The sequence below is a fragment of the Tupaia chinensis genome, unplaced genomic scaffold (assembly GCF_000334495.1).
Source record: "Tupaia chinensis unplaced genomic scaffold, TupChi_1.0 Scaffold000315_1, whole genome shotgun sequence".
NCBI classification, from domain to species: domain Eukaryota; kingdom Metazoa; phylum Chordata; class Mammalia; order Scandentia; family Tupaiidae; genus Tupaia; species Tupaia belangeri.
The window spans coordinates 3,129,499-3,142,489 of NW_006159808.1; the positions used below are offsets into that span (position 1 = coordinate 3,129,499).

General features: G+C 47.9%; 1 protein-coding gene across 3 annotated transcripts in view; it reads left to right on the forward strand.

The window, feature by feature from the left end:
- Positions 1–12,991, forward strand: part of NPNT (nephronectin) — a 68,720-nt gene that overhangs the window by 40,719 nt on the left and 15,010 nt on the right. For all 3 annotated transcript variants that reach the window (XM_014588870.2, XM_014588869.2, XM_014588871.2), the window contains 5 exons: positions 2,223–2,342; positions 3,442–3,561; positions 4,993–5,127; positions 5,400–5,522; positions 6,817–7,203. In XM_014588870.2, the coding sequence (XP_014444356.1) occupies positions 2,270–2,342; positions 3,442–3,561; positions 4,993–5,127; positions 5,400–5,522; positions 6,817–7,203 (838 nt within the window). In that variant the 5' untranslated portion in view covers positions 2,223–2,269. The remainder of the gene's footprint in view (positions 1–2,222; positions 2,343–3,441; positions 3,562–4,992; positions 5,128–5,399; positions 5,523–6,816; positions 7,204–12,991) is intronic.

Consider the following 12,991-nt stretch of genomic DNA (forward strand, 5'->3'; position numbering starts at 1 on the left):
GGCAGTGATGCCGTCACTGGGGGCATCACCCAGCCACAGCCAGGGTGCGTGAGCCTGCCCATCGGCTTTCTCACACTGCCCTCCACGCGTCAGGGCACGCACGCGCCACTGTAACATGAAGGTGAAAGAGCCAGTAAACGCCTGCATGTACACATGGCGTTGTTCATATTTTCTTCCTCTTCCATCTTACGTCATAGCGTGAGTGCCAGGGTTTTCAGAATCATCACAGGTGATTGGTTTTTATTTCCTTTCAGTTTCATGATCCTTAAGGCAATTTCACGATTCTTTCACGATTCATGGGCAGTGGAGGCTACCAGCACCCAGCCTGCAGTCCTGGCGGAAGCTGGGCTGTGAGAGAGGTGTCTCGGTGTGTTCGGGTCCCCAGCAGCAGAAAGCTGCCTGTCCATCTGCTTAGAGCTGCTGGCCTCTGAGCAGTCCCCATCAGGCTCCCACTGGAGTTCCTGTGGGGCTTTAACAATAAACCAAGGAATCTTTTTATTTTTTTTGGAGAGGTTTTTGCTATAGGGCGCGTGCGCTTGCCAGAAAGACAGAGAGAGACAGAGAGACAGAAAGTGAGAAATCATCCCCCAGGGAGGATGACCACGCTGTAATCCCTTCTCCTCCATTCTCCTCTTGGGATCTTGGGCACGCACGCACGCATACGCGCCCGGCGTGAGTTTAAGCCATTGGGTCCAGGACTCCAACCACGGTCGACTCCGCGGAAGTCCAGCGACATAGCCATTACGCTAACTGCTGGTCCTGAAAATTTTAAAAATTATTATTATTATTTTGGTTTTTTGTCATAGGGTACATGCACTTACCAGAGAGAGACAGAAAGAGGGAAAGTGAGAAATCGCCTCTCGGGGGACAATCACACTGCAGTCGCTTCTCCATTCTCCTCTAGGTTCTGAGCCTGCGCTCACTTGTACCCAGTGTGATTTCAAACCACTGCGTCCCACAGCGAACCGTGCAGTTGGCCATGTGGGGATCACCATCTCACCTTCTGGACCTAAAAATGTTATTAATAGTGATTCTGTCTTGAAAATCCCCGACTGGGCAAGAGAAAATTAAGTAGGAAAACTGAAGAAAGCTTAAGTGGTGACTCAGGTATTGGGTGTACTTATTTAACCTTCCCAAGCTTAGCCCTGCCACAGTTTTGCTTATGTTTATGTTAAGGTTAGGAAAAAAGACTAAGTTGGAAAAATTGGCAAGATACAAACCCTTTTTTTAGATACAAAAATTATTTGGTGATTTAAAACATAACTTAGTGGTTTAGTTAAGTGAAATATATCATTTCTAATAACCGAGTGGGTCAGACTTAAATTTGATTAAATTTGAAAACAACTCTGTAACTATATATATTATCTATATTCAATGACTTGGATTAATAGATAATTAAATTATGCTAATTAGATACTTAGGCTGGCAGTTCCAGACAAAATAAACATGTGGTCACATTTCTTTTTAATGAAGTCTACATTTTGAGCATTACTGTTTCAATGCTTGTTTGTCATTATGAGTTTTATGTTCACTTGAGGCAGTGTTGAGCTTGGGTTGGAAAATGTTCATACTGTGGAATTCATTAATTCATTTCATATTGATATTTAAACCAATAAACCTAAAATGCATAATGATACTTCATTATGTTTTGCCTATTAGTATTTCCATATGTCTTTCTTAACTGCAGAATGAAGAAAAATACATTGGAGAGGTTTTTTATTTTCAAGTCCATTCTGTGACTTGCATGCATTACCAAAAGCCTCATTAACGATCACAGTGTCTCGTAGGTCTCTGAAAGTATAGCTTTGATGTTTTAAAGTCTGTCTATCCTCATGTAGGGTCTTCTTTGAACAGAGGAGAGAAGACATTAAAAATGTAAGACCACGCTGTCCAGAGTGAGACTAGGAGTAGGACCCAGGTATTTGGAGGATATTGGCCGCCAGGCCATGACAGACGATAGGCGATGACACTCTCTGTCCGTGAGGCGAGAGTGCTGCTCTTCCTCGGGATAGTAAGGCGGGCACATTTCCTAACTGGCCTTAGGAAAGGCCAGCGTCACAGCCGTTCAAGACTTGCGTAGACAGGCTTTCCCTCTGTGTGCGTGACGGTCACTGCCCGTGGCCTCCTTTCTCCTTCATTTTTCAGTATAGAGAAATAATTTACATGTCGTCTGTTCGTTCTGAGATTTTGTGATCTTTTCTGCTTGGACTCACGTTTTTCAGACCTCAACGAGTGTGGCCTGAAGCCACGGCCCTGTAAGCACAGGTGCATGAACACGTATGGCAGCTACAAGTGCTACTGTCTCCACGGGTACATGCTCCTGCCCGATGGCTCCTGCTCAGGTACGTCGGGAACCTCTCCTGCCCATGGGCTCTGGGCCTGGCATCTGCTGGGCTTTTACAGCCCGCCCTTGTGAAAGCGTCTCCCGGCGCTCCCGCACAGGGTGTGTTCATATGTTCGTGTGGTGCCCTGAGGGGCTAAAAATCAAAATGAGGGGCCCCGTTTTAGATGTATAATGGGTACCATATTGAATGGATTTGCAAGTGGTTATTTAGAACAAGATCGAATACGCCACACTAAGTGCATTTTCTGCCATTTTCCCAGGACGTTCTCTTCTGTCTGCACATGGAAGGCTGTTCCAGGTAGAACAGGGCATAGTGACTCTGGAGTCTGCGTAGGCAGAATCCAGCAGGTCTGTTGAGTGGTTATAAACTGTTCAGAAATACCACCTTCTTTGTCATTTTGCAGCAGGGTGTGCGTGCTCGCTGGAGAGACAGAGACAGAGAAAAAGTGAGAAAGCAACTCCAGGGGGATGGCCATGCACGGTTCCTTCTCTTTACTCCTCCTGAGACTTTGGGCACGCACACACACGCATGCGGCAGGCATGCTTTTGAAGTCACCAGGTCCAGGGCTCAAACTGTACAGTCGGCCATGTGGTACCTCGCTGGCCCACTTACCATGCCATCATCTGGACCATAAATGCCATCTGACTGCATTTTTATATTTCTTTATCAAAATCTGAAAACTTCATACTCGTATAGTAGTCTAGGACCTTTCTGAAAAAAGAATTTCAAATGAAAATTACATGAATTTAATATTAAGAAAATAGTTTGTTGGTGTATCTTGAGTCATCTGGGAAAATACCTCAAATCTCCACTTCCCTTGGGCACTGGAACATTTTTCTGATAGTCTATGTGAGATGAAGTTTTCCATTCATCTCTTAATTCCTCGGAAGCATCGAAGGTCTTCCCCAGGTGGTGACAGAGCTGGTTTGCTTCTTAATCTTCCTTGGGGGGAGGGTCTCTCTGTCTTTCTGTAGATGTGGGGTGTTCTGTAGGACGTTGAGTCCCGGTCCCGATTTCAGGAAAGCTGAGAAGTGAAGCTACTTCATTCGGGGACGGCATCTCCTCCCTCTGCGTCAGCCCGGCTCTCTCCTTCCAGGTGCCCTGACATGCTCCATGGCCAACTGTCAGTATGGCTGTGATGTGGTCAAAGGCCGGGTTCGATGCCAGTGCCCTGCTCCTGGCCTGCAGCTGGCTCCCGACGGGAGGACCTGTGTGGGTGAGTGGACGTCCCCGTCAGCCGCCACGGGATGAAGGAAGAACGTGAAAAGTGGCGGGGGAGGGGAGGCAGTCACTTACGTCGGGAACTGAGCTGCCCTCAGAAGTATCAGATGGCTCAGGAGAGGACCCCTGTCTGGGAGTGGACTGTGGAAGCCTTGTTTTTCTAAACACAAGGGACGGGATGCTTCGAGCCAAGGGACCCACCTATGTGAAGGCTCTGACGTCCGGGAGAGCACCGTGTCCGGGGGACAGGAAGGGCTCAGTGGGGGAGCAGCAGAGTTGATGCCAGCAGAGAGGAGAGGAGGCCTGGGTGGTGTGTGTCACGCTTTGGTTTCAAACCTGGCTCTGCCATATACTCGATATGCCGGCTTAAGCAAGAGCCTCCCTTTCTTTGACTCTGGGTCTCCTCATCTTTAAAATCAGAATAACACAACCCTGAGTCCTTGTGAGGATTAAGACCCTGTGTGCCGAGCTCAACCATGGCAGACAGGGAGCAGAGTGATGTGGGCGACCCCGAGGACTTTGTGTCCCCGATAGTGACTAAGTGCCAGTTATACAATAATGGGCAGTCTGGATTTTGACCCTCGAGAAGCTGATATTGCATAGGGGGAGACAGAGGAGGCACAGATGCCGGTGCAGTGACAGACAATAAAGGGTCAACCTGGGGTCCTGAGAGAAGGAACCAGAATGGGTGATGTTGGATGGTCAGGGGGCTCTGAGCTCAGAGGGGACCACGCACCGTGTGGAGCCCGCCAGGCAGCAGAGAAGATGGTGGGACGTGGCAGTGAGGTGGAGGCTGGTCCTGGTGAGGCTCTGAGAAAAAGGCCAGTGTGGCTTAAGGAAGGGCGGTGCTGACAGACAGCCACCGGCAGGTGAGGGCCGTCACTCCAGGCCCACGCGGACATGGGGAGGAAGCAGATTTCATTCCGGGGCGAGGAGGAACAGTTGCGAGGTGTAAGCAGGTAATGACCTGGCCTTCAGGTTTTCATAAACTCGTCTGCCAGTCCAGTGGGGATGCTGTGGAGGCTGAGACTGCAGTGAAGGGCCAGTTTGGAGGTGACCGCAGCAGCCTAACCCAGAAGACGGTGGCTTGGAGTGGGGTTGTGGAAGTGGCACAGAGGAGATGGCTCAGGCAGTATTTCAGAGGCAGAATGAACGGGACTGGAAGATGAGAGTCAGGAGGAAAGGGTCCCCCAGGTGTTGGGCCCCAGCTGCGGCGTGGACCCGGGTCAGGACACGCTCAGACGGGGCGGGGGCAAGGAAGAGCACTGGGGAGGGGCGAGAGATCTGTAGACGGGGGCTGTCTCCCGGGGGGCGACCACTGGAGACCACGTGTGTCGTCCTCGGTGCGCAGCCGCACGTGTCATGAACCCCGCTGGGTGGGAACGGGCACGCAGCGGCCTCTAAGGGGCACCCACTGCCTCTGCAGATGTTGACGAATGCGCCACGGGAAGAGCCTCCTGCCCGAGGTTCCGGCAGTGTGTCAACACCTTCGGGAGTTACATCTGCAAGTGCCACACAGGCTTCGACCTCATGTACATCGGGGGCAGATACCAGTGTCACGGTAACCAGCCCGCCCCTGCCGCGTTGCCCTGGTGCACCTGCGGGATGGCGGGGCCAGGCGGGAGGGGACAGAGTTAGACAGGCGGGCGAGTCGTCCAGGCAGTGGTCCAGTCCACAGCAGCTTTATTTTCTCTGTTTATCTGCTGATTTGACAGTGATCTTTTCATTGAAAAGAAAAAACCGTTCATATATATACACGCGTGTGTCTTTTCGGAACTACTTCCGTGTCGGTATCTGTGCCCTGAATAAGCCCCTGCCCGACTTCCCGTGCAGACGTGGACGAGTGCGCGCTCGGTCAGCACCAGTGCAGCAGCTTCGCTCAGTGTCACAACGTCCACGGGTCCTACACGTGCACGTGCAGAGATGGGTACCGCGGCGACGGGCGGACGTGCGTGTGTGAGTACCTCTGGGCTCCACTCTGAGCTCCGGGAGGAAGAGGGGTCGCACAGGCGTGGCCGGAGATAAGGAGCAAGGCCAGTTTTCCAAAGTGTGATTGGCAGCCTGAAAAACGCCAGTCTCCTTGCCGCGAACAATACAATCACTTCTTAGGCATTTTTAAAAACTGGAGACTCGGTAATACTTGCAAAATCTCTTGACTAAAATCTCTCAACAGTTTCTCTTTAGCTAGAGAGAAATTGTAAAGCCTTCCCTAAGCTTTTGATTTTTTTTTTATCGAAATAAAACCCATTCTTAGCATTAGGTTCGGACTGTGGATGGTAGGAGTAGATTCTACCTTATGCCCCCTCGCTGACACTGTAACATCTTGTGTTCACTTCCTCTACATTCAGGTCTGCTTTACTTTTAAAATTTTTATAAGATTTATTTGGCGTAGTGACTACGTTAGTAGATAAAACATGGGAAAAAATAATGTCCAGGTGAAAGTTTTATAAACCAAAGGCCACGGTTTAGCATACATTTAATGTAACAGCAGGTAATTTGTACATTTTCTAAGTAAAATATTTACTAGACACCTTAGGGCATACAGTGATGGCGATGAAAGGGTTTTTAAAAGGTCGCGTAGTCATTCCATCAGAACTGCATCATTCCAGGCAGGTTAACATTTATTCTTTCTGGTGAAGCGATCACAGAAAAAGATTCCACAGATGATCTTTGGGACCTCTGAAAATTTCTGAAAAAGAAGATATTGGATACGTTAGTTGGGAGAAAAACCAACTATAAAATAACATGTCAAACATTTTATCAAATTCTTTGATTGATGAGTTTAATTTATGTAAAATATAGGTGAGAAAAAGACTAGTCTTTAGATAATTCTAAGTGTGATTTTATAATATACATGCAGCGTAAGGACATCTAGACTCTTACCTAGACACTTCTCATATCAAACAACTTAGACTATCTTTGCATTTAAAAAACTGCATTGATTGTTGTCTGCTTCTACTTCACAAGTATTTAAAACTTTTCTGTTTCCATTAATACATATTCATTAAACACCAGCATATTTTTGCATGGATCCCACGGGCAGATAATAGGTATAGAGAGGAATGTATGTACATGTATACATCATGCCTATGTACACACACACACACACACGGCGTGACTTACAGCATGAGACTGTCTAATTGTGAAAAGTAAGGCTCATTGGCATAAGTCGTTTCTATACGCCGTTTTTTTTTTTCCCACTTTTCACTTTTTAGGTAGTGTTGCTAATTTAAGTCTTTGACTCTTTCAGATATTCCAAGAGTCATGATTGAGCCTTCAGGTCCAGTTCACACACCGAAGGGAAACGGCACCATTTTAAAGGGTGATGGAGGACAAAGCAACTGGATCCCTGATGTTGGAAGCACTAGGTGGCCTCTGGAGACACCCTACGCGCCCCCTGTCACCAACAGGCCCACTTCCAGGCCAACGGCGGGACCTACATCAAAGCCAGCACCACAGCCCTCTCCACCACCACCACCACCCCTAACAGAGCTCAGGACCCTGGCACCATTGCCAACCCCAGAGAGGCCCACCACACCGGCAACTACAGTGCCGGCTGCCAGCACCTCTCCAAGAGGGATGACCATTGGCAACAGGATACAGACAGACCCGCAGAAGCCCAGAGGAGATGTGTTCAGTAAGTCGCAGAAATGTCGGCACTTTTTCTTCTTTTGGTTTTGCCATAGGGCACATGTGCTCACTAGAGACAGCGAGAGGGAAAGTGAGAAATCACCCCTTGAGCGATGGCCATGCTGCAATCCCTTCTCTTTCCTTCTCTGCTCAGGATTATGGACATGCACCCAACACTCCTGGCATGATTTTAAAAGATTATTTATTTAATTTCATTTATTATTATTATTACTCTTTAATTCAGCAGGGAGAGACAGAGAACAAGAGAGAGGGAAAGTGAGAAAGCAAGCCGCCAGGTCCGAGGCTCAAACTGGTCGACCATGTGGAAGTCCAGTGCCTTAGCCACCATGCCAGCTGCTGGCACTCTGGTGTGATTTTTTAAGCCATTGGGTGTGGGACTGGAACCGTGGTCAGTCACATAGGAATGCAGCACCTAAACCACCATGTCATTGGCTGGCCCTGGCCCCATTTTGCCTTTAGTCTAAGTGCTTGTTTGTTCACTCTATGAGCAGTTTTGAGTACGCTCAGAGTGCCAGGCAGGCCTCATTCGGCCATTACGCTTACAAAGATAAAGCAGTGATCATACGGTGGGCTTCCCCGGTGTGGACTCTTAAGTAACCACGCTATTCAGATCACTCTGCTGTCCTCAGGTCAGCATCATGAACACTAGATCTCAAACCCAGCAAGTCTGAAATTGTTCTTCCTCTGGCCATGTTCTGTCTTCAGCTGTGACCCCAAGTAACCTCCAGCACCTGTTGCTAAGGTCAAGTAATGTGGCCTCACCCTCAATGACTCTTTATACCCATATCCAGTCTGTAAGGACACCCTGTTGGCCCTCCCTCAAGTTGAAAACAGGACCACTGTCCCCATTTTCGGTGCTGCCACTCTGGTCCAACCCATCCCCCTACGAGTAAGATCCCAAATCCTTTATCCACGTGACTCGTGGACTTTTTTACATTTTCGAGAAGTAATAACATACATATTTTACACAGTGAAGCATGTTAATGTTTCTATGGTGAAATGGGTCAGTGTTAATGAAATGGAAATCTCAATTCGGTTTTTGAAACTATCAATAGTTCAAGTAACTAGTTCAGTCATTTTAATTTATCCTTCTAATTTTTAGAAGTTGAAAGTGTACATGTTTTTAAGGCAAGATTAAAAAAAAAAACCTCCCGGGGTCAGCAGGTGGCATGGTAGTTAAGTGCCCTGGACTCCCACATGTCTGGCTGTGGTTCAAGTCTGGGACCTAGTTGCTTGCTTTCTCACTTTCTCTCTCTCTCTCACTCTCTTACTCTGTCCCTCTGGCCAAATTAAAATAAGTGAAAAATAAATAATAAAGTTAAATGAAATAATTCTTTAAAACAACTCCTTAAGCATTGTTTCTTATAAATATAAATATAGTACCATTTATACTGGAGTTTGTGTCTTACTACTCTGTTTACAAAAGGAAAGGGTATACACAGCAAAGACATTATTGAAGTGGTTGGATATGATAGTTATAACATGGGGTTTTGGTATTTTAAGTTGGGGCCTAAACTTTCATCTAAACTGACATAAAGTAATTATTCGAATGTAATGCACTTATGAGTCTCTTAAATCACCCCAGTTATAACCAGCATCTCTCAAGGAGACTGGAGTCCTTTCCAATAACCCGCCCGACTACGAGACAGTCTGTCTTATATTTAACCTGCATGTGTGGAATAGTTTACAGCCCTCTAACGTGTCAGATCCCCACGGTAGGTGACACAGTGGCCATTTGCACCAAATCCCATACTCTGTACTCAAGAAAGCCTTTGGGAAGTGACAGCTGTTTCTTTCTTGGGCTTGGCCCTGTTTCATTCATCTTTTCTTAGAGACCACCTTAGAGATATTGTGGTTTTGGTTTTTTTTTTTTTAGAGAGATAGATATTTTTTGCTATAGGGTGCATGTACTCACCAGAGAGACAGAGAGAAACTGAGAAATCACCCCCCAGGGAGGATGGCCATGCCACAATCTCTTCTCCTCCATTCTCCTCTTGGGCTCTTAGAAATAGTAGTGTAGAATTATAGATTAGATTCAGTTTTTTAGAAAATCCTCTTAAAGAATGCCTTTGTATGTCTAGACTACTAATAACGCTGGTTTACTCTGGTTCTGGTGGTCCCTCGAGGCCATCGAGTCGTTTCAGGTTGTGGTCACTCTCTTCTGACACAGTGTAGGCAGCAGAGCGGTGCTGGGCAGATCTAGACCAGAGATCTAGATAGGAACGGCAGTTAGCCTGTATGGACCCAGAGGAGGGGACTGAGGGGCACCACAGAAGGAACTCTGGTGCCCAGGGAGGTCAGAGACATCTTGAAGCAGAGAGAAGAGTGGGCAGATCCTAAGGAGAGGAAGAGGGGAGTGTGCTCTGGTGAGCAACAGACTGAAATCCTCACACCTACGAACAGCAGCTGCTTTGGAAAACATTTAGTCATAACTTAGGACAGGCTCTTGTTATAGAAGGTGTAAGTGAAAAGAAGATGCAAACATATAAACCGTGCAGCCCGTGTTCATATGTCTAGGCGGATAGAAAAGTCTGGATGAAAACGACCACAAGATAGCCCGGTGTAGACAGTTCTGGTACTTGGCGTGATTTTCGTGGTCGTTTTGCTTCCTCACTGTCACTGATAGCATGCAATCCCCACAGCCACCTGCTGAGGAGGGGAAGTAAGAATGGAATCCCTCCCTCCCTAGTAGGGAGCTGGTTATGTGTTTGGAAAAACCACCCCAGGGGACTCTTGATTCTTAATCATGCTCCTTTTATTTTGGACATACTCGTTTAAAGAAAGTTCACTCCAGGTCTCATTAACTTCTGGTTTTAACCTTTCAAAGTGTCCTTTATACTTGAGTGTGTTGGGTATGTCCAGTTCTGGCAAGTGGCCTCACATTATCGCAGAAAAGATATTACTTGGAATTAGGAGTTTTGTTTGTTTGTTTTGTTTTCAAAAAGTGTTGTCAGAAGCCTGTTTGAACCAGAATAACCTAGGATGCTGATTTAAGATGTGGATTCCTGATTCCTAAAACACATTTTTCGTATCAGGCTTTTCAGGGAGAGTGCGTCTCTGTCTTACGTGTGTCTACAGACATGGCAGCTTGTTAAGCGCGATTCTGATTCAGGGGTCCAGGTGGGCCCTGAGGTTCTGCCTTTCACAGGCACATCTTAGATGACGCCGCGACTGCTGTGCAGACCCAGCCTTGGCAGCAGGGCTGTGGACACCCCCGGCAGGCCCCGCCCGCAGAGCCGAGATGGACGGAGATAGATTGGCAGGTGGGGGTGTGTGAGGTGCGGCGAGAGCAGGCCTGTGTCCACCTGGCCATATGAGACAGGAGGAAGGTGTTACCGGAGCCAGAGGTGGTCTGTGTAATCAATCTGCTGCAGGTGCCTCCTTGCTGTGCTGTTTCAGAGCCCCAGAGCTGCTGTCTCCCGAGTACCCAGCCATGAGACCCCCTCCCCTACCGACGTGGCCACGCTGCAGGCCGTCCTGGGTCCTCCCCTCGCTCCCTTCTCCGATGTCACAGTCTGCAGCCCGTTCCACACGCTGTTTGTAGTCACGAAAATAATCTGGTCTGTTTCTGATTCTGTGCGGTGATGAGTAAAAAGATCAGTTCTGCTGAGAGGTGGAAAGGTCTTCAAACTAGTTTGCTCTCTAGTAAACAGTACGGCCTGCGGAGACCCGGGAAGCTGCCCGCCGCCTGCCTGAGGATTACGCGTCTTCCAGAGCCTGGAAGAAGCGAGTTATTGCTTCACAGGTCGGGGTGTACGCTGTGAATTCTGAACGTTTTCAAGATTTTTGATTTATATTTTGATTGGATCCTATGGTGGCTGGTAAAGAAAACATAGTTCTCTTTGGAAAGTATAAATTGAGTTCTTGGTGAATGTGACCAAAGTCAGAAATCAGATTTTTTTTTTAAAGTTACATGCACATTCCTCTGTGGAGTTATGATTGACAGCACTGTGCTCAGGGCCACTCTGGGGCTCGGGGCACGTTACTAACTCCTCGTTCGTTTCTTCGAGTTGGAGATAATAACAGTACTGGCCTCAGTGCTGCGAGCCCTGGATGGGGGGGAGGTGTGAACACCCCCGCCCCGTACTGGCACTGATGAACTCGGTACCGGCAGCTGTCAGTCCTGCTGCGCTGAGCTTGTCCCCGTCATCCCTGCAGTCACGACAGTCTCCTCAACAGAAACACAGCCCAGCCTCACTTGCTTTCTCCCACCCCGGCCTCCTGCCCCGCTTTCCGCCCTGTGCTGTCTCTCTCCAGAGCCCTCGCTCGCAGTCACGTGTCCTGTGCACATTGTGGAGGGGTTGCACGACAGCTACGCTCCGGGGCGGGCCTGGCAGCCCCACTGCCCAACCCCGTCCTCCACGGCTCTTCTGCTTCTTTAAAGCACTCACACCTGGGGAACTGGCTACGTGTCTGTCTTCACTTTAGGACCTTCATGAAAACAGGAGTGTGTTCACTGCCTCACAGCAGGCTCTGGGCTCTGGGCTCTGGGCTCTGGCCTCGTTCCCAGCTGGTGCTGTTTCTTGACTGGTTGTTTAAATGAGCAGATGGAAAAGAGGGAGGGAGGGCAGGTGGAAAGATAGTCGAGGAATTGTACCATTATCATCTGTCTTATCCTTTTAAAAAATTAATTTTTTCCATGGGAGAGAAACAGAAAGAGAGACAGTGGCAGGGGGACTCCAACAAGCTTTTCACACTTCAGTCCACCCAAGCCTGAGGTGGCCCAGATCAAAGGTGCATGCACATGCCCGCTGGGCACAGGGATGCCCTAGGATGCGGACAGGTACCTTCCCGTGTGTGTGCAGCCAGGGTCCTCGGCTTATCCGTCTTACTTTCTAAAGTTACGCCCTTCTAATTGTAAGAGTTCATGGTTCAGCTACAGAGAATATCAGGTATGTGTTCATTTACATAACATGCTTACTATGTTTTGAATTCGATTTAGCCACATCATGAAACAGGAAAGAGCAAATAGAAAGACCACGTATCCACATCCATTCTGGTTATACTTCGTTTTAAGACAAGACCTTCATTTATTTTAATTAACATTTTCTGCACTGATCTTCCGGGACCAGCTCGGCATGAACACATCTTTCTGAGTGGGGAAGGCTGCAGATTAGAAATAGACGCACAGGTATAGAAAAGCGAGGATCGGGTGGGCACAGCTTCTCTGATGGAGAAGTTGCGACCAGAACCAGCCTCAGCTTTATTCTTTTATAGGGCAGGAAATGGGGGAAGGGGAGAATGGGATGTAAAAGGAATGAGGAAGAAGGAAGTGGAATGCAAAGAGAATAAGGGAGGAGAAATCAGGATGCAAAGCCAGTTGTTTTGGGGTGTAAACTGGCTGAAGATGTGAGAATGACTGGTGCCATATAATTTCTCTCATCTTTTTGGGGGACAGTCTGATAAACGCTTGTGACTTCCTTTAGCCCAGATACTGGGCAGTATGGGGCATTGGGGAATCAACAACAACAGGAAGACAGCCGTTGACAGCAGGCAGGCGCTGCTTCCGTATGTAGATGGCTTCCCATAGCCCTGCTAGAGTTCCGCGCATCTGCATGTGTCTTCAGGCCACATGTTTTAATCACATGTTTTCAGATTGGCTGCTCTCCACATTGATCAAATGGCCCCCTTGGATCAAAATATGCTTGAATTTCGCAAACGTATTTCAGTTTTTTGAGTTTTACCAACATTATTTCAGTCGTCTAACATTTGACAGCAGGTCTCAAGACTATTCACAGTTCTCTTTGAGCAGTCAAAACGTAAAGAACAGACAC